Source organism: Megalobrama amblycephala, linkage group LG17 (genome assembly GCF_018812025.1).
Source record: "Megalobrama amblycephala isolate DHTTF-2021 linkage group LG17, ASM1881202v1, whole genome shotgun sequence".
NCBI lineage: Eukaryota > Metazoa > Chordata > Actinopteri > Cypriniformes > Xenocyprididae > Megalobrama > Megalobrama amblycephala.
Genome location: NC_063060.1, coordinates 45,289,445 through 45,310,909, shown reverse-complemented (window position 1 = coordinate 45,310,909; position 21,465 = coordinate 45,289,445). Strand labels below are relative to the sequence as shown.

At 37.6% G+C, this 21,465-nt stretch overlaps 2 protein-coding genes across 2 annotated transcripts in view; both read right to left on the bottom strand.

Moving 5' to 3' along the window:
• Window positions 1-2,726: 2,726 nt before the first annotated feature.
• Window positions 2,727-14,739, bottom strand: LOC125251966. The gene is made up of 8 exons (XM_048165022.1): window positions 14,169-14,739; window positions 13,531-13,645; window positions 13,075-13,377; window positions 12,798-12,965; window positions 10,559-10,609; window positions 4,118-4,233; window positions 3,811-3,928; window positions 2,727-3,710 (listed from the first exon to the last, which is right to left on the bottom strand). Exons 1-8 carry the CDS (start codon window positions 14,266-14,268, stop codon window positions 3,158-3,160), a joined length of 1,524 nt encoding a protein of 507 aa, XP_048020979.1. The 5' UTR covers window positions 14,269-14,739; the 3' UTR covers window positions 2,727-3,157.
• A 5,363-nt stretch (window positions 14,740-20,102) lies between these two features.
• LOC125251027 overlaps window positions 20,103-21,465 on the bottom strand; it is a 3,510-nt gene continuing 2,147 nt past the window's right edge. Inside the window, exons 3-4 of the mRNA XM_048163897.1 lie at window positions 20,828-20,955; window positions 20,103-20,710 (exon numbers count right to left, since the gene is read on the bottom strand). Of these exons, the coding sequence (XP_048019854.1) occupies window positions 20,379-20,710; window positions 20,828-20,955 (460 nt within the window). The 3' untranslated portion in view covers window positions 20,103-20,378. The remainder of the gene's footprint in view (window positions 20,711-20,827; window positions 20,956-21,465) is intronic.

Below are 21,465 nucleotides of genomic sequence, written 5' to 3'. Positions count from 1 at the left end.
TATTTGTGTATTAATGTTTTTCTTTTTGTCATCTTAGGCTATTTTGGATCATCAGTCATGCTCCGTAAACACCGTCTGTCACAGACACGAATTGTATTTTTAATTTCACCAAGCTGATTGCACTAATAACCCCGCAGTCATCGTGATTTCTGCTCATTTCAAGTTTCATTTTGGCGTGACATAAAGCGGTGATATCTAACTGTGTGATCTTACTTACTTTTCAATTAGTCTTCCCGTTGACGCCATCATTTGTTCATTCAAACTGACACACAGAACGTGCACATAAACAAGAGGCGGGATTTATCGCACAAACCAATCATAACCAATTACATCCAATCATAGCGCGATGGAGACATTGCCTCCTCTCACGTGACTTTCCCCCATTCATTTTCAATTACCCCCCACAAAACCCACCGCACGCCGGGGGTCTGGTGGTTTTCTATTGTTTTCTATGAGAGCAAAGGGAGGCATGAGACATTTTTAATGTCATAATTTGTAATATTTGTGCTGTTTTCTATGTAATATGGATTAATTTCTCATCCAATTTTTTTTTTTGAGGAGGAGGAGGAGGAGGAAATGCCCCTGATATATATATATATATATATATATATATATATATATATATATATATATATATATATACACACACACACACAAGCAACACTTTTTAGTAGGCATGAAATGGAAGTTGTGATACTCTTTTCTTCACTAACTAACTTCTCCAACAAGAAAAAATGTAGGATGGGACTTGGTTTTGACCATGTGGAATTGTTTGAATCGTTGTGGTTTGCTATTGGTGGATCTTATGTGAGTGACAGGTTGCCCCGCCCTCACGCCAGTAGACACATCATCAGAGATAAGATGTTGCTGCAGGTGCAGGAGGGAGGGGAAGTGATTTTAATTAAAGATTACGAAGGCACATGTATTTAAAAAAATGATGTGCACAGATAAATTATTTAAAATAAATACTTAAATATCCCCCCCCCAAAAAAATGTTGACTTTAAATAGCATGTAAATTAACAGTGGCATAACAAAAAACTGCATAAGAGTGGTCCCACCTCATAGTCGCCGCCATTTTGAGATCACATGACCAAACAAATACTACTCACTTTATCTCAATAGCCCCAACGTCCATTATCTGATATAAAGTCCAATTTAAATAATATAAATTATTTTGCAGAAAAGTCTCATTTGGCACTCTTATAAAAAAAAAAAACTGAAAATAGTTACCTTTTTTTAAAAAAAAATAGCCTGCCATATACTCACTAGAGCTGACTTGGATGTGATCTGTCCTAATACATATTTAATGGAATCAGTTTTAACTGCTTGACTCGGACCTCATCATTTTTTATAAATATTGTCAGACGTGAAAATACTTCGCAAATAACCCCCTTAAAAAAAGAATACCCCCTTAAGACAGACTTACAAAACACACTGACCCTTCCCTGCGCCAGTGGACGCGCACTGGGAGTTTGGGTCCGTCTTATTAGTGTGCAATATTATCATATTTCACGGACGAGCAGGCCAGAGAAGGTAATTACCTGCTCCGCGCTATTAAGCCCTGTTTTATTCCATTCATTTTCGCCTGACCAACTCAGGCAAAGGGCCGCTGGCATTTATTTCCCGCCTGTAGATTTACGAGGACCTCGACTCAGCCGAGCCATAAAAAATCTGAGGAGGAAAACCGCTGTATGTGTCGACGAGTCTGAGTGTGAAGGAGAACGCTGTAAATGTTCACACTTTTATGTGAGATTTTTCACGGCCGTGATATAAACAATATCGATCGTCAATTTCAGCGTTGTTGTTATTGGAGAAAAACAACTTATTTTTATGCACAAAATGCATCCGGTCTCCTGTCGTAATGTCCCCAGATGAAGGACGCGTTACACAGGGAGGAATCAGTGTTTGTGAATCTCAATGAGTTCAATTCGCCTCTTGTTTCAAGATCTGAATAAAATCAGAGGTATCCTCAAGTTTGATAACATCTCCTCTGTTTTTCATTTTAACCGTGTTTCCTACATTTTGCAATGCATTTTTCATCTTTAAAAAGGCGGATGAGCATCTGAAGCCAAGTATTGATTGTAATTTCGCAAGCTTTATTAAGAATCTCATTTCTATCTGCCGTATGATTGGTGACCCAACAAGCGTGCCCGTGCAAACAGAGAGAAAATCAAGAAACAAAATAAGACACCCCAGCGTCCTGTGTCTGAAATCAACATAATTATGTTGTTTTACCTCAGTTGGTTTAGTTTGTGTCTGTCTGGAGGAATGGGATGAAGTAGACATATGCAAAAACCTGGATTGTTCTCACCCTGTTGAGACTGACAATGAGACTGTCTTCCTTTAGATTATTATAGTTTGAAGTTTACAGAGAAATGTGTGGTTAAGAGTTAGGCTCTTTTTTCATCCTGAGACAATTCAGATGATTTCCAGCTGTTTTTACAGCAGCTTTATCCTGTATGAAGTTTAACTCTACAGGTGTAACATTGAGCATTCTCATCTCATGTTTGGCTAAATGCTGCAGTTAGCTAGAAACTGTTCTCTAGGTTAGTCTGCCACCATGTGGTGATAATGTGACACTGCACTCCTCAATATAGGAAGATAATGATATGATGAAGGCCTTTTCCATCACTCCAGTTTCAGATCATCCAGCAAAATTTTACTTTTTTTTTTTAAGTACAAATGCATGATGAAAACACTATACACAGAATAAATATACACATTATTTTAATTGGTTATTGTAATAAAGTAATGGGTCTACATTTTATTTATAAACAAATATTTACTGAATTAATTTATTAATAAACAATAACAAAGTAAATTATTTTAAATGACACACTCAGTAGAAAAACAACTGGTCAAAACTGACACTTAACTGTAAAAAAATATGTCATGATTTGTTACCACATTTTGTTCTTTTGTCAAATCAACTTCAGTAATTAATGTGGTTCAGATAACATGATATTTTGAGTTTCTGTTGATTAAACCAATCGCCTTCATTGTATTAACTCAAACTTACTTTAAGTTAAACCAACAATTCTTTTTTACAGCGTACAGCTAAAAGACCAGTCAACGTATATCTGTAGTGCTTCAACTCACAACCCTGAGTACAAACTTACTGTAAAATGTGTGCATGTATATACAAATTGTCCTATTTTATCCAGATTTATTCTGATACTTATGAAGTTGTTTCTTGCTTTTCCTTCGTTTTTTTATTAATAACGGTGATAGTTTTGTCCTCTTTGGTGGACTTGTGGTGGTCTTTGTAGATGTTGTTTCTGTGTTGGTTGTTCTTGAAGATGTGGTCTGATGTATAACTGTGCCTTTTCCAGGTGTTTCGCGTGTTGTTTTAATTGGTGGTGCAGCTGGTCCACCTGTCCCACATGTTTTTGCATTACTGGAAGGCGATTTTGGCTTTTCTTTGGACACTGAAGTTTGTTGGGTGGTTGTTGTGCTGGTCTCAGTCTTCGGTCCAGATGTTTCGATTGTCGTCACTTTTGTTGATGCAGTTGTACTCGTGCTGGTCTCAGTCTCTGTTACTGGTGTTTTGTGTGTTGTAGTTGGGATCATGTTTGTTGTACTTGTAAAGCATGTAGTAGATTTTACACAAGGTTCCTTGTTCTTTCTACAGTTCACCTCATTTATCGCTCTGATAGCCCAACTGTCATCTGGATCTGAACAAATATTTATGCCTTTCCTTGTGATGAATCTGTACATGGAATAAATAAATAAATACTTGATGTCAAATACTAACTACCCTCCAAAAAAAAAAAAAAAATCATGATAGTATAAAATTAGATAAAACTTGCCTTACAGCTCTGACAGCACATACTCCTGTTGACTCTTGTATTTCATAATCCTCAATGTTTTTAACTGGTACTCTGGTGTTTGTCACAGTAAGACAGCAGTCTGGTGGACGATCATCACCTATTGGAGAAGCACATCATTATATTCAGTAAATAATCATGACTTTCTCAGTATAAGATGAACACACATGTACTCGCTCATAAAGACACAATATCAGCTCAACTTCTGCATTCAGTCGAGTGAAAGTTACTGAGGTCAAACCACAGTATTTAACCAAAGAGCTCAGAAATTAAAATAATCAAATCTCACCTGTTACCACAACACTCATCCATCCAATACAGAAAAGAATGGCAGAAAACAGAGAGGACTTCATCTTGTCCCGTTGCTCTCTTCTAATTGTGAGACTTTCTTCAGTGCTGAAGGGTCTATGTGGAGGGAGGTCTTTCAGCCCTCAGAGCTCACCACTTTTTCTTCGTCACCTACAGGCCCACAGACACCTCAGATGGGGACAGGAAAAGATGACTGATGAGTGGAAGACCAAAAGTGAGAAAGAGAAAGAGTTGCACTCAACCACATACAGGAAAATAAGGGGTTACAGAATTCACAATGAGCGTTGAGAGTGACTGAATTCAGTTCATCGTGGCCTACAGTTCTGGTCAGAGTGACGATTCACTTAATTTCATCTTCTATATAAGCTGATCTACATAATAACTCACATGCAGAACCTGTCCCTGGTTTTAAAATGTATTATTATTAATATTTAATTTTTCATTTTGAGTTTAACTTAAACTTATTTATGTATTTAAATAAATAAATAGACTCTTAAAAAGTAGGGTAGCATGGTGAAATGCTGGTACCACACTCTAAAACATTGTTTCAACACAAATTTGGGTCAAATATGGAAAAAAAACCCAAACATTGGGTTAAAAATGTAAATTAAACACTTAACCTACTGGCTGGGTTTTTCCATATTTGACCCAAATTTGGGTTGAAACAACCCAGCATTTTTTAGAGTGTAATTATACTGTCATGATTATGTTTTGTTCTCGTTTGGTTCTGTTCCTGTTCCCGTCATATTAAGTTGACCTGGGCTGCGTTCAGCCCCGACAAAACGTTGCAAAACGTTTTTTAAACGGAAACAGAGGTGTGTTGAACACCCCGTTCTGATGACGCAAGAGTTGCAACTATGGCAGCTGAGAAGGCCATTCTTTGTGTTGTTTTAGAAGAATTTTCGGAGCCTGATGAAGTCGGTATAAATACGTGTTTAATACTGCAAAATACACTTGATGTTACAGTCACTGCCCTTGCCGTCCAGAATAAAAGAGAACATCCCAAATCGAGTGAAGGGATTTGTGGAAACTTCTAATTATTATGATACAACATTTGTCTCACATTTCAGCATGAAAAGACAAACATTTCAGGTGAAGGATAATCCACTTCTTACCTCCGAGACTGTATGATCTAGGCTATATTATTTTTATTGTGAGTATTACAGGCTTATCATTATTTCTGATCACTGTTGTTGTGCAATGATATTGTAATATTTACCATTATATAATCAGAGGAGTATAGAAAAGTTTATTAAAGTGTCACTTCACAATACAATAGCAAAATATATAAGTATAGTATTTTTATGTTACATTAATACTAATACTGTGCGAGCTGTCTCTTTAATACCGCGTGGTTTATATACATCTTGCCGCTGACATTTCTGACACGCCCACCAAACAAGAGAAAACGTATCTCAAACCTGTTGCACACCGTTTCCAGGAAACATATCGTTCAACCCGGAAAACGTAGCAAAACATTGCGCACCGGTTTGAGCTTGAACGTGCCCCTGGTTTCTGTGTATGTGCCAGTTTGTTCCCTTGGTTAATGATTCAGTTCACCTGTTGTCCTATTAATTAACTCATAAGCTCCTCATGTATTTAAGTCCTGTGTTCATTCAGTTCATTCAGGTTTATTATTTTGGTTGTTTGCTTCTTTGTGTATTCTGTGTTGAACTTTTGGATTAAAGATGGTTTGATTGAAGTATTCGTCTTTAGCCCTATTCGGACGGGACTAGTTTTCCAAACGACGTTTGAGTAACAATTCTTATCAACCTACGTCTGTGATTTTATGTACGGATTCGGACGGGACTAACATCTCCGTGTTTATTACCGAGGTAGGAGTGTCTGTGTTTTACATGTGGGCATTTCAGAAGATCACGTGTTCAGAATGCACTTTGAAATATAAAGTAAAACGTCCTAACACATTTAGTGTTTTGTAAACATTTTATAAAAATTGTAGTGTGAAAAAACTAAACATACATTTATCATCATGATTTAATAGAACTGGGTTCTTATAATAAACCCACTGGAATAAAAAGTTTTAACTTATATAATTTACACGTTATGTAATTAAGTGCAGAAATGAACGTAATCTTACCTGAAACTGATATTACAGTAGCCAGTCTTAACAGTTTACGTGATTTGGCTCTTCTTGTTGATTTATTTTTTTTATTTCTTCGCAGTGTACCAAACACATCTACATCCATTATCGGTGCGCAAAAAGCAGAAACTTGAATACCGGCGCGATAGCGAGAGATTGTACGGTAGTTCACGTTGACCAAAACACACAAGAAAAAGCGTTTTGGAAAAAACATTTTCGGAAATCACAGACATTCGCATTCGGACGGGATTAGATTTCTCTGAGGACCGCCGAGTTTGACGAAAAACAGTAGGTAATTTTCTCTGGAATTTTTACAGAGGTCGTGTGAGAAAAAGACAGACATGGCAGATTCGGACGGGATTAAAATCTCAAAGTACGTCTGTGAAACAGAAATTTCTCTAACGTCCCCCTGTGAAACTAGTCCCGTCCGAATAGGGCTTTTGTGTGCTTACTTGTGCAACCAAGCGTGACATATCAGGCATAACATTATGAGCACCTTCCTAATATTGTGTTGCTGCCAAAACAGCCCTGACCCGTCGAGGCATGGACTCCTCTAGACCCCTGAAGGTGTGCATCTGTAGATGTTAGCAGCAGATCCTTTAAGTCCTGTAAGTTGTGAGGTGGAGATCAGACTTGTTTGTTCAGCACATCCCATAGATGCTCGATTGGATTGAGATCTGGGGAATTTGGAGGCCAAGTCAACACCTCAAACTCATTGTTGTGCTCCTCAAACCATTCCTGAACCATTTCTGCTTTGTGTCAGGAGCATTATCCTGCTGAAAGAGGCCACAGCCACCAGGGAATACCGTTTCCATGAAAGGCTGTACATGTTCTCAACAATGCTTAGGTAGGTGGTACGTGTCAAAGTAACATCCACATGGATGGCAGGACCCAAGGTTTCCCAGCAGAACATTGCCCAAAGCATCACACTGCCTCCGCCGGCTCGCCTTCTTCCCATAGTGCATCCTGGTGCCATGTGTTCCTCAGGTAAGAGACGCACACGCACCCGGCCATCCATGTGATTCATCAGACCAGGCCACCTTCTTCCATTGCTCCGTGGTCCAGTTCTGATGCTCACGTGTCCACTGTTGGCTCTTTCGGCGGTGGACAGGGGTCAGCAGGGGTCAGCAGCTATGCAGCTCCATATGCAACAAACTGATGCACTGTGTATTCTGACACCTTTCTATCAGAACCAGCATTAACTTCTTGAGCAGTTTGAGCTACAGGAGCTCGTCTGTTGGATCGGACCACATGGGCCAGCCTTCACTCCCCATGACCCTGTCACCGGTTCACCACTGTTCCTTCCTTGGAGCACTTTTGATAGATACTGACCACTGCAGACCGGGAACACCCCACAAGAGCTGCAGTTTTGGAGATGCTCTGATCCAGTCGTCTAGTCATCACAATTTGGTCCTTGTCAAACTCGCTCAAATCCTTACGCTTGCCCATTTTTCCTGCTTCTAACACATCAACTCTGAGGACGAAATGTTCACTTGCTGCCTAATATATCCACCCACTAACAGGTGCCGTGATGAAGAGATAATCAGTGTTATTCACTTATATTATTCATAATGTTATGCCTGATCAGTGTATATACAGTATATTTATTCTAAATTATTACAATCATCTACACTAAGTATCGGCAAGTAACACATTGAATTTTTTTTTTTAATTTTTTTAAAGAGAATTGTGGTTAAAAAGAATCAAAATGTGTTCAAAAAGATTATATCACATGCATATTTTTATATGGGGTCTATAGAAATTCCTTTGAGAATATCATGGTGTTTCCTTGCATGGCATGTGTGCAAGAAGCATGGTATTTCCGTGTCAGAAATGTGGTTGTACAATGGAGCTTTTTCTGTATGTAGAGCAAGACCTCACTACCTTCACAAACAAATGAATAGGCTTGACTCAAGTTACATAATGTGTTTGCAGCAATAAATGTCATATGCAACAGGTAAAGTAGAGCTTTGACGCTAAATTTAACAGCAACTTTGCACTTTGTGAACACTATGCATAAAATGTGGGCATGTTCAACGCGTGTGGAAACTACACAGGCCTTGAAGGGGCCGTGATCGTGAAACCACAAACGTTTTATACAGCCTTAATGGGATCTTCCATGTCTCACTAAGACCTTAAAACAAAACCAGCTCCCACCAGCACTCACCTACACTCAAACTGAGACACGTGCAGGTGTTTCGAGACGCCTTTTGTCTCTTTACAGAGTTTAGAATGAACATACATAGAGTTTAATGCGATTAAAGCATTTTATAAGGTTAACATTTATGCGTTTGTTTACTATTGCCCTGGTCCTTTCTGATCTTATATACAAATAAATATGTAGACCTAAATGAATAACCACATACATTTCATTTCCTGTTTCGAAATCACACAGTGTATGATGTCCTCTGAGCTATTTGTAAAGTGTTCTGGTGTAGATGCGAGATGAAAGACCACAGCTTCACACTCTGTTCGACGAAAGGAAGTAGTGACAGCGATGCTGCACCCTATTATGCATTAAATACTAAGATCTAAACCAAAGAACAGCAGGAGGCTATGTGCACATGTCTGAATGTTCAGTATTCACTGGCCAGAATTACATCATTTTGTCCTGAGTCACTGGAAAAGATGAGAACTGTTTCATAATAATAGCTATGGCCAGAATGTGCGGTATGACTTCGTGTTCATGGCTCTGAGTGGCACTCTGGGTTTCAGCAGTAGTGGAAAAACTACTTCATTTCTGATTAAAGAGCACTACTTTATTAAAGGGATAGTTCACACATAAATAAAATTTCCGTTATCAATGATTCACCTTCATGTCATTCCAAACCTGTCTTGGATTTCTTATTTCTATGGAGCACAAAAGCAGATACTTAAAAAAATGTTTTTGTCCATACAGTGAATGTCAGTGGGGTCTGAACAACATATTAAAGATCTTGTATCTTCTTTGGATGAACAATCCCCTCGAGTAAAAGACATCCTTTAAAGTAAGTGATTATAGTAAAAGTAAACTCTGTCACTGGAGCAGTACCCTTTTAAAAGTGAGTCTACCTTATTTACCTAGTTTGTACCGTATTGACCCTTAAGGATGCATATTAGTTCCTTAAAGGGATAGTTCACCCAAAAATTAAATTTCCAATTCAGCAAGAACCGATGAGGTTCATTCTCGTGTTACGCAGTTTGAGCTCCTTAAAGGATTAGTTCACTTTTAATTTTTTTTTTTTTTTTTCTGATAATTTACTCACCCCCATGTCATCCAAGATGTTCATGTCTTTCTTTCTTCAGTCGAAAAGAAATGAAGGTTTTTGAGGAAAACATACCAGGATTTTTCTCCATATAGTGGACTTCACTGGGGTTCAACGGGTTGAAGGTCCAAATGTCAGTTTCAGTGCAGCTTCAAAGAGCTTTAAACGATACCAGACGAGGAATAAGAGTCTTATCTAGAGAAACCATCGGCCATTTTCTAAAAAAGATACAACTGTATATGCTTTATATAAACAAATGATCGTCTTGCACGTGCTTCTGCTTTCCGTATTCTTCAAAACGCTTACGCTGTATGTCCTACACCTTCACTATTCTACTTGCGGAAAATTTGTGTTTCAACTTACGAAACGAATGCGGTGCCAGTTTCGTTTTTTTTCCGTGAGTAAAATAGTGAAGGTGTAGGACATACAGCGTAAGCGTTTTGAAGAATACGGAAAGCAGAAGCACGTGCAAGACGATCATTTGTGTTTATAAACCATATACAGTTGTATTTTTTTTAGAAAATGGCCAATGGTTTCTCTAGATTAGACTCTTATTCCTCGTCTGGTATCGTTTAAAGCTCTTTGAAGCTGCACTGAAACTGACATTTGGACCTTCAACCCGTTGAACCCCAGTGAAGTCCACTATATGGAGAAAAATCCTGGAATGTTTTCATCAAAAACCTTAATTTCTTTTCGACTGAAGAAAGAAAGACATGAACATCTTGGATGACATGGAGGTGAGTAAATTATCCGGAAATTTTTTTTTGAAAGTGAACTAATCCTTTAAGAACCAATGAGGTTCATTCTCATGTTACGCAGATGAACGAAAGTCTTTCTTGTGTTGAACAAGTAATTAATGACATTTTTGGGTAAACAAACCCTTCTTTAGGTACGTTAGTGCCAGATTTGGTACATATCAGATCATTTTGAAAAGGTACTGTCCAAGTAACAGCTTTTGTAACACTTTTGTCTGAGAGTGTACTTTTATAAAAGTTAAATGCATAAATACTACATAGTAGAATAAAAACATTACCTTACTCAGAAAACAAGCTTTAGTTAATGTTGCTGAACTTACCTCAAACTTATTTGGTTGGAGACCACAGGACACAGGGGGGTGCTAAAGGAGCTTAGGCACAATAAAAACAGAATAAAAATAAAAACTGTATCTTTTTAGGGAAATTTGTCTCTATCAATTTTGTCCTTGGCATGCTTGCTGGCACTAAGGCACTATATTCTGTAAATATCTCTATTATTGGGTCAACTTAATACACAGCATAAATAGCAAGTAAATATTGTACAGGTAATATTTTAAATATTTGCTTTAGTGCAATGACCAGTAAAAGACATTTCATTTAACAAACAACATGCTTAATTTCACATAATATTGTTCATGCACAGTAGTTGTAAACGGGACTGTAAGGGTCCTTCTCTTATTTAGGAAGGGGGTCCCTTTCATGGGGTCTGCGAGGAAAATTAAACTAATCAGTCGACTCCGGGATAGAAAGACGAATAGACGAGAGATGCACTGAGAATGACAGCAGTATTGACAGTGAGGATAATTAACGATTAGGCTATTAGCTTCTCTTTTAAATGTTTTAAACATTTTTAGGTCTATTAGTCTATACAATGAATCACAGGCCTATTATTATTAATATTTCATAACACTGCAGTCATCAATGTAAATTAAGAGCAGCACCGACTTATATACATGCCACAAGAGAAATAAAGGAATAAATTAAGACAGATATATACCGTTATCTTGTCGTCTCTGAGAGAATATGCTCCGTCAATGCAGCATCACATACAGCTCCATCACTTTCTGCTTTCACTTTCTGTAGTGAAGAGTGACTGAGGCTAAGAATTTATCACCTTCATAACTCTTGCACAGAGTCTGCTTGTTGCTTCTTGTGTGATATCCATTGACTCGACTTCTTAGTTTAAAACGGAAAGATTTCCAATATTGGATGTTACACTATGGCCTGGTTTCACAGACAGGGCTTAGCCTAAGCCAGGATTAGGCCTCTGTTCAATTAGGGCATTTAAGTACTTTTATAAACATTCACTAGAAAAAAACATTACTTGTGTGCATCTTGAGACAAATCAATGGCACTGACTCACTTCAGAAATGTCAGGGCAAGTTACTCTCAGTTAAAACAGCTCAAACATGCATTTTAGTCTAAGACTAGTTTAAGCCTGATCTGTGAAACCGGGAGTAAATTGCCAAAAGTTTTGGGACGCCTGCCTTTATGTGCACACTTTAATGACATCCCATTCTTATTCCATAGGGTTTAATATGGAGTTGGCCCACCCTTTGCAGCTATAACAGCTTCAACTCTTCTGAGAAGGCTTTCCACAAGGTTTAGGAGTGTGTTTATGGGAATTTTTGACCATTCTTTTAGAAGCGCATTTGTGAAGCCAGGCAGAGATGTTGGCGAGAAGGCCTGGCTCACAGTCTCCGCTCTAATTCATCCCAAAGGTGTTCTGTCGGGTTGAGGTCAGGACTCTGTGCAGGCCAGTCAAGTTCCTCCACACCAAACTCACTCATCTTTATGGACCTTGGTTTGTGCACTAGTGCACAGTCATGTTGGAACAGGAAAGGACCATCCACAAACTGTTCCCACAAAGTTGAGAGCATGAAATTGTCCAAAATGTCTTGGTCTGCTGAAGCATTAAGAGTTCCTTTCACTGGAACTAAGGGTTCAAGCCCAACCCCTGAAAAAAACAACCCCACACCATAATCCCCCTCCACCAAACTTTAAACTTGGCACAATGCAGTCAGGCAAGTACCTGATAAGACTCTTATTCCTCGTCTGGTACCATTTAAAGCCTTTTGAAGCTGCACTGAAACTATAATTTTGACCTTCAACCATTTGGAGTCCATTGAAGTCCACTAAAGGTTTACATCAAAAACCTTAATTTCTTTTTGACTGAAGAAAGAAAGACATGATGAGTAAATTATCAGGAAAAGTTTATTTGAAAGTGAACTAATCCTTTAAGAAAACAATTTACAAAAAAATACTAGGCATATCATAAAATGTGATTATAAAAGATTTCACAAGGCAAAACAATTGGAGTGAAATGTTGATTTTTCCACTATAGTCACCTTATAAATTTGTTAGATTTAAAAGTGTTTTAGTCATTCTAGTAATATCAGTATACTGGCATAAAAAGCCATAAAAAAGTTGTAAGGCTGTTGGATATAAAAGTAAAAACTTGAGTATTTCATTTAAAATACTGTTAAAATCTACTCAAGTCATATTGGAATTGGTTAATTGTAAATTGAAATGGAGTCATTTTCAATGCAAGGTATCTTTTACTCAAGTATGGTTTTCAAGTACTCTTTACACCCCTGATCATACACAACAGGTTCTTTGGAAGGTTCCTCTGTCGGTGTCCTTCTCCTATTGACTATCTCCATTGCTCTCTTAGCCCATCTGTCATCTGGATCTAAACAAATATATTTGCCTTTCTTTGTGAGGAATCTGTACATGGGAAAAAATACAACACCATTAGCTCTCATCATTTAATTATCTATCCATGTATTACTGAAGTGTACAAATGTATATTGTATTATAAAAACTTTGAACTTGCCTTACAGCTCTGAGAGTACATACTCCTGTTTGCTCTTGTATGTGATAATCCTCAATGTTTTCAACTGGTACTCTGGTGTTTGTCACAGTGAGACAGCAGTCTGGATGATCATCGGTGGGTGATTCACTGGTCTCAGTCTCTGGTCCCGGTGTTTTGTGTGTTGTAGTTGGGAACATGGTTGTTGTATATGTAGAGCATGCAGTAGGATTTGTTGTCGTTCTCCCATCTACTACCTTCATAACATTCATAGCCCAGTTGCTCTCTGGATCTGAACAAATAATTATGTCTTTCTTGGTGTGGAATCTGTACATGGAAAAAAATACTTGACATTTTATCTTTCATCATTTAATTGTCCACTCAATAATAATAATAATAATAATAATAATAATACAATCAATAATAAATAATTTAAATAAATGTCAAATCATGAAATAACTATAATAACTCTGAACTTGCCTTACAGATCTGAGAGGACATATTGGTGGCTCTTGTATGGTATAACTCACAATCTTTTCAGCTGGTACTCTGGTGTCTGTCACAGTTAGACAGCAGTCTGGTGGAGGATCATCACCTGTTGGAGAAGCACATCATTATATTCAGTAAATAATCATTACTTTCTCAGTATAAGATGAACACACATGTTCTCTCTCATAAAGACACAATATCAGCTCAACTTCTGCATTCAGTCGAGTGAAAGTTACTGAAAGTTACACAGTATTTGATTATGAATTGAAATGGTCAAATCTCACCATCTGCAGCGTTCATCCAGACAGAGGAAAGAACAGCAGTAAACAGAGTAAATTTCATCTTGTTCTCTTCTAATGAAACACTACTGAAGGGTCTGTGTTGAGGGAGGTCTCGTTCAGTTGATTGAATTCAATTATTCTCTTCAGAAACATTTTGTGCTACTGGTTGAAAGTCTCAGCAATCACTACATTAAATGGTCTAAATGTATTTTTATAAATGCATAGGACCATAAAATGCTCATCAAATCTTTATCTGAATGAAATAAAACAATGTCCTATCGATGTTTTTACATTCCCTCGCGCACCGTTCACACAGACATCATTCGTTGTTTGTTCCTGTTCTCTTACCCTCAGTGCAGGTCTTTTGTGTTGCAGTTTTAGTTGTGATCAAGTTTGCTGTAGGTTCTGCTTTCTTTAGAGACGCACATTTAGGACCGCGCATGTGCATTAGCTTGATCCAGGCTGGAAAATACCCTCATTTTTGTCATGATTCGAGCGTTTAGAAACAAAATTTATGAGACAGTTGTTGTCAGATTTCATTGGTGATTTCAGATATTAAATTTAATTGAACGCTTTGGAGAATTTGACGTTTCCCCATTTAAAGAGATAAGAGCTGCAGTTGCATGACCGAGAGGTCTAAGATGGCCGTCGAGGGAAATGACTCGTCTTAAAGTGACTTTGGTAGTGAACACACACACCGGAGCAGATGAACAAGATCAGCACTTCTGCAGCAGAGTAAGAGTATCTGAGGCCAGAACACACTGATTCTCTGAAGAACTTTCACCTGATTCTCCAACACACATCCACCCCAGAAGAATCACAGTAAACAGAGCGATCTTCATCTTGTTGTTTCACACTTCTGATGGAGGAAGTCTTGACTAGGATTAAGGTTGAGAGAGGTTCAGATGTGCTGCATGCACTGCTATGAAAAACTGCTGAAAATGCAAAAAACACACAACAAGTCAACTTATAGATTAACTGGTTTACTTGCAATATGTGGTGTTAAAAACATCGAGAACTTCCGCTTTTTCTTTGCCAACCATCAAGTATCAGTCGACTGGTACACTGTGACTTCTTGTAGTTTCAACAACGTTTGATGATATGAGTGAGCTGAATGAGTTTTCATGGGCCGATATCAGCAATAATCAGTTTTAATCTACAAACCCCATTTCCAGAAGAGTTGGGACATTTTGTAAAATGTGATTTTTTTTAAATTCTCTTGAACCTTAAGAAAAGATTTCCAATGTTTTCAATTAACCACTTTATTGTATTTTGTAAGTATAAAGACATTTTGATTTTGATGGCTGCAACACACTCCAGAAATCTTGCATTGAGAAATGTGTTTTCTGAATCGTTTGACAATTCTCTCGTGACATTCGGCACAAAGTGGTGAGCCATGACCCTTTTCTTGCTGGGAAGCTCTTTTGCACCCAAACATGATGCAAACATGCTTAAAAAACAATTTAACTTGGATATTATATAATCGTTTCACTTTTATTTTGCCTCTGTCCCAGTGTGTTGCAGTCATCAAAACCAAAATGAGTTTATATTCACAAAATACAATTATGTTGGTCAGTGAAAACATTGGAAATCTTTTCTTAAGGTTCAAGAGAAATAACAAATCACAGATTGGTTGTATTGCATTTTACAAAATGTCCCAACTCTTCTGGAAATGGGGTTTGCAATTAAAATGTTTACATGATGATCAAACATCTTCACTCCTGTGTTTTTTCTAATAGTTATTATTGTAAGCTGTGGTGTCTTCATTTGTTCACTTGAACCTCGAGATGTTATTGTGATTGATCACTGTGAGCGTGTTCTGTGTGCACGAGCTCAAGTTTAATATCGCCTTTAACGCGTTATAATCACTGAAGGGCGTGTATGAAAGCAGTGTTATTGGATAGCAGTTTTCATAAGCGCCTTAAACAGCCTGAATCAGCGTCTTTAGGCCTAAATGAAAACGAAAGTAAAGAGAGACAGAGAGAAAACACTGTGACTCATGAAACAGAAAGATGTTGTTTCTAGTTCTCTTACTCAGTATATTTACATGTGCATCAATATTAGCATCAATCAGAGTTTGAATTTAATGACATGATGAACATCTTCACTGTTCACTCCTCTTTACATGCAATGTTCTGTTAATACAAAACTAAGCGCAAATGTGACGGTTCGAGCGAAATGTAAGTTGTTTTTGTCGACTAGCCCGACAATGTGCATGTTGATATCAGAAGTTCCTTGAATTTGTGAAATGTGTGTGCGTGTGCACGCGTTTCTTCTCTTATTTCGATCGGATGGTTATTTAATGCTCGTAACCGATTAACTTCACGTGCGCGTCCTCAATAACTCTGATGATCTGCTCACAAATGAAGTCTGATGTGATATTTCGCCGTAAACTCTCGCACTGCATGATGTTGTCGGCATCAGTGTGAAGATGAAAACATGTTATCTGATTACCTGTAAAGGCAGAAGAACTAAATCAACACAAGAGTTCAGGATTCGAGCTCCAGCAGTAATACTGTAACTGTACACCACAATAATAATGGCCGAGTCTGCGGGAGGAGATCTGGAGAAAAGCATCAGATCCAGTGATCATGTCACATCCTGTCTGCTGCATAAAGACCTCAGCTAAAGTCATGGTGTGTCCACTTCTTTTGGAATGACGTCATTTTACTCTTATTCTTAGACTAGAGTAAGTGTTTCACACAGGTTCATAACTGTTAATACTTAGTCTATCCTCTTAACTATTGAAGAGAGCTGTCAGAGTTTCAGGACTGTATCACGTGAGGATTACACACATTTCACATAGGAAGAGTGTGATGATGCTGGAATATGGGCAGAAGTGCATTTTTTATACTGATACAGGCTAATTTCATCTGTAATAATATAATATAATAATATTATAATCAAAGTCATCCTTACATCAGTAGCAGTATTGGTATTATGTGTTACAAGTTAGTTAAATTATTTTTGGATACTTACATTTATTTTAAATTAAGAAAAACGATACATAAAATAGAAGTCATCACACAAAACATGAATAAAAATCATGATAAAACAGAGAAAGCACAGCTGATTTTTCATCACATCAGTTATTAGACTTACAGTCATTCAGTCATCTGGTGTTATCAGTATATAAACCTTAAAAAACTGTCCAAACTTTACAGTTTCAAGGCAGTTTGAAACAAAAGTATTGAACTGGTTCCTTCTTTAAACAAAAGTATTAATTGTTTGTATATGGATCATTTATTTCTGATGTCTGTTTCTCCTCCTCTGATAACCCGTCCAGCTGAAGTGTGTCTGTAGATGTTTTTCTTCTGTTCAGGTTCAGTATGTAATCCTGGACCCATTCTTCTGCCGGAGAAGAGCAGATTGTGTTGTTCTCCGCAGTGATGAATCTGTAAATAAGCAAATGAGTCGTTTTAATATTGTGTTTAACACACATTTATAAAAAGAATAATAGATAATACTTTCAATGATAATTATTGTTAATAGAAATTTTGAACAATTTTTTTTATTTTAGTACTGAACGAACAGTACTGCTGTTTCTAAAACTTAGAAAAATAAACTTTTTAGCTCATTGTTTATTTACTGTATCCACCCATTTATTACAGCATCTGTGTAACACTTCATATTGTGATCTATAGAGTGCCCCAGGGATGACGCGTTTTTGTAGGCAAAACCCGGAAGCGAGTTAGCATTTTAGGACTTCCGGTTCCAACGCCGTAAAGTCTATGGGTTTTTGCTAAATCGCCTGAAATAAGGTCTGTGGTTAAAGCCTCTAAATACTTTCACGTTTTGATCTATGACATAAAACACACCAGTTATAACCCACTTGTGATTTTTTAAACTTTTACTGTGTCTTAAATTCGGCGGTTGCTAACAAATTGCTAAAAGGGACTACTTCCTTTGGCGGGGACTTTAGACGTCATCATGACAAACAGGACATTTGGACAGCATTTCTCATGAAAAAGTGGATAAGTATTAATAACAGCGCAGATCATAATCAGTGAGCATGTTTTTAAATAGAGTTATTTTCTAAATAAAGTTTGAGGACGCTTGGTGGTGACGACGTTGATCCGCGACCATGGTGTGCTGTAGTCCGTTTATAGCCTACTGTTAGCCTTTTATATCTGACGACTTTATTTAGGCTTCAAAATCTATAAATGTTGTGTTAACTTGTAAAGATTATCTTGATAGACAAAACGTGTAAGTGTCATAACCCTTTGTTAAACACAGAGCTTATTTTCTGCGATTTTCCAAAAGTCTATGGGAAAAATGAATAGGCTTTCAGTCGAGGGAACCCGTGCGCCGCTAATTTCCGGGTTGGCCTACAAAAACGCGTCACCCCTGGGGCACTCTATTATAATAACTCTGAACTTGCCTCACAGCTCTGATCGGACACAGAGATGAATCTTGTATGTGATAATCCACGATGTCTTCATCTGTTCTGGTGTTTGTCACAGTGAGACAGCAGTCTGGATGATCATCCGTGGTTGATTCGCTGGTCTCAGTCTTCGGTTGAGATGTTTCAATTCCCGCCAATGTTGGTGGTTCAGTTAAACTCGTGCTGGTCTCAGTCTCTGGTCCTGGTGTTGTGTGTGTTGTAGTTGTAGTTGGGATCATGTTTTTTGTTGTACTTGTAAAGCATGCAGTAGGATTTGTTGTCTTTCTTCCATCCACTATCTTGGCGAACATCTTTGGAGAATTTGATGTTTCCCCATTCAGAGAGATAGGACGTTTCAAAGATGGCCGCCGAGTGAAATGACTCATCTTAAAGTGACTTTGTTAGTGAACACACACACCGGAGCAGTGATGAAGAAGAACATCAGTCACTGTATTCAGATTCTGTTTGTACGCTTCCTGATAAAGAACAAGATCAGCACTTCTGCAGCAGAGTAAGAGTATCTGAGGCCAGAACACACTGATTCTCTGAAGAACTTTCACCTGATTCTCCAACACACAGAATCACAGTAAACTGAGCGATCTTCATCTTGTTGTTTCACACTTCTGATGGAGGAAACTGGGATTAAGGTTGAGAGAGGTTCAGATGTGCTGCATGCACAGAAAAACTGCAGAAAATGCAAAAACACACCACAAGTCAACTTATAGATCAACTGGTGTACTGCAATATGTGGTGTTAAAAACATCGAGAACTTCCGCTTTTTCTTTGCCAACCATCAAGTATCAGTCGACTGGTGCACTGTGACTCTTTCAAGTTGAGAATTTCATGTTGTTTCATCAACATTTGAGGATATTCCTCCAGACTGCACTAGTTTTCTTTCTGAAAGAGTTTCATGGGCACCAATCATGCCATTATTGGCAATAATCAGGTCTAATCTAATAAAATGTTTGCATGATGATCAAACATCAGCGTAGTGAAAGTAATATGCCAATCTCTGACTCAATGTGATTGTGATTGTTTACCGTGTTATCGCAGCAGGCCTGTAAACCACAGTTTTGCATTATAATCACGTAACCTCATGGGTCACTCTGTCTTTGTACGAGGACATTATATTTTAGTAAATTACTCTGACATCATACATGTCACAGTTTTCCTGTAAAGAGCACATTCAGGGCTTTTCAGATATACTAAATGTTTGAAGGTTTCACCAGGACAACAACTCTGAAATATGAATGAATGATCAAATTTAGCACTTTTATGATGAATACATGATAATATTCTCATATTATCATTTAAATCTGACTAATTTTTAAATTTTTCAACATCTCAGGAAAATGTTATGGGGTTTCTAATCAAAATATGACTTTCTGTTGCAAAACAGGGCATAGATTTCATACACCAGGACTTACAGCATGTTTATCAGGCATTTTAGGAGACACAGCAAGTGAATAGGGAAATAAATTCCTATGAAATATTAGATATTATTATGAAAATGTTGCAAACTATTACTCTCATTATTACACTTCTCTTATTCATTACATGTTGCTCCAAGAACACATTAATATGCAAAGTAGATATGGTTTATATCTTTCATAGAATCATCTTTAAACAAATTTTGGTTAAAACAAAGTCCTAAAACCTAAAAATGTATTGGTGAACAAAAAAATTCAAATTCAAATAAACATGTTTTCCCCGGGTCTCAGGAGGTTAAGCAGTAAGCAGTGTTATTGGATACCAGTTATCACAGTGTGGATCTTTGTCATAAAGCATAAATCAGTGTCTAAGTAGAAAACTAAAGAGACGGAGAGAAAACACTGTGACTCAGGAAATAGAAAGATTTTTGTTTCTAGTTCTTTTACTTAATGCATTTACATGTGCACCAATAATACCATATTTGCATCAATCAATCATTTTACTCTTATTCCTTTTCTTAAGTGTATGTGATTCACACAGGTTCATAACTGTTAATATTTAGTGTAGCTCCTTAATTATTTAAGAGAGCTGGATACATAGTACACTTCCTTTATGTACTTAAAGAGCTCTATTTCCACTGCCATCACCTCATTCAGGTATTAGACTTACAGTCATTCAGTCATCTGGTGTTATCAGTATATAAGCCTTAAAAATCTGTCCAAACTGTTCAAACAGAAGAAGTTTTAAGGTTGTTTGATACAAAAGTATTGAACTGGTTCATTCTTTAAACAAAAGTATTCATTGTTTGAATATGGATCATTTATTTCTGATGTCTGTTTCTCCTCCTCTGATAACCCGTCCAGCTGAAGTGTGTCTGTAGTTTCAGCAGATCTCACTCGGTCCTCCAGCGCTTTGATTTTTGTGATGATGAACTCTCTCTTGTCTGTTTGTTCAGGTGTTCTTCTGTTCAGGTTCTGTATGTAATCCCAGTCTTCTGCCGGTGTTTCTTCAGTCTCATGAATCGCTGCTCTGTTTTCTCTCACTGTTAAGCAGCAGTCTTCGGTTGATGCTGCGACTGTAAGAAAATATTTCACAAAAACATTATTTTGCATGTCAGTCTAAGCCTACACATTCTCTGTCAAAAACAACATATCATCACCACCTACTCCATATGAAGAAAAATCCAACAAACCCTCTAGCTCTGGTTCTTTGAATGTAGTCAGAGGCGGTGTGGTGTCTATAATCTGAGCCGCTGTTGTGATTCTCATATCCACCTCTGATATAGTCCGGCTGTTCTCTGGATCTGCTGTGGTTTGAACACTGCAAGTGGAAATATTACATTGTCTTTTACCAGATATATATCAGCAGTCAGCCAGAATATGAAAAGTGAATATAACTGAATATAAAAGTCACCCAGAACATGTTGGTTTATCTTGAACATAATTCACGAGTTTGTGTGCCCATATAATAAATTAGCGTAAGTGGTAAAGAGATTTGGCTTGCTATAGAGGGGCTCAGAGAGGATATTCTACTCGAGCTCCGATTGCCCCCCTATAACAGGAAAAACTGTACAAAAAGGAGGAGAAGGGGAGGAGGAGGGATGCCGAAAGAACTAACAACAGGAAGAGGTAAGATGCTGGTTTTATACCTTGCTATTAATTGGAAGATTGGATGGGCGTACTCCTCCCGAAATTACGTTTATTAACTTCACTAATGCAATATTATTATTAGTTGGTATTCTGTTGTCTGTCAATGTTTACAGCACCTTAATGGAGGTTCATCCTCTAGTGAAGCAATTCAATACTCATAAATTACATTTACATTCATAGT

Excerpts from the sequence above, each read along its gene's own strand:
- LOC125251966 (XM_048165022.1), bottom strand. The coding sequence starts at position 14,268 with ATGCACATGCGCGGTCCTAAATGTGCGTCTCTAAAGAAAGCAGAACCT. Across the intron at positions 12,966-13,074 it reads TGTACTCTCAGAGCTGTAAG|ATTCCTCACAAAGAAAGGCA; the intron begins GCAAGTTCAAAG and ends TCCCATGTACAG. Across the intron at positions 4,234-10,558 it reads TCCAACCAAATAAGTTTGAG|ACCCTTCAGCACTGAAGAAA; the intron begins GTAAGTTCAGCA and ends CCCTCCACATAG.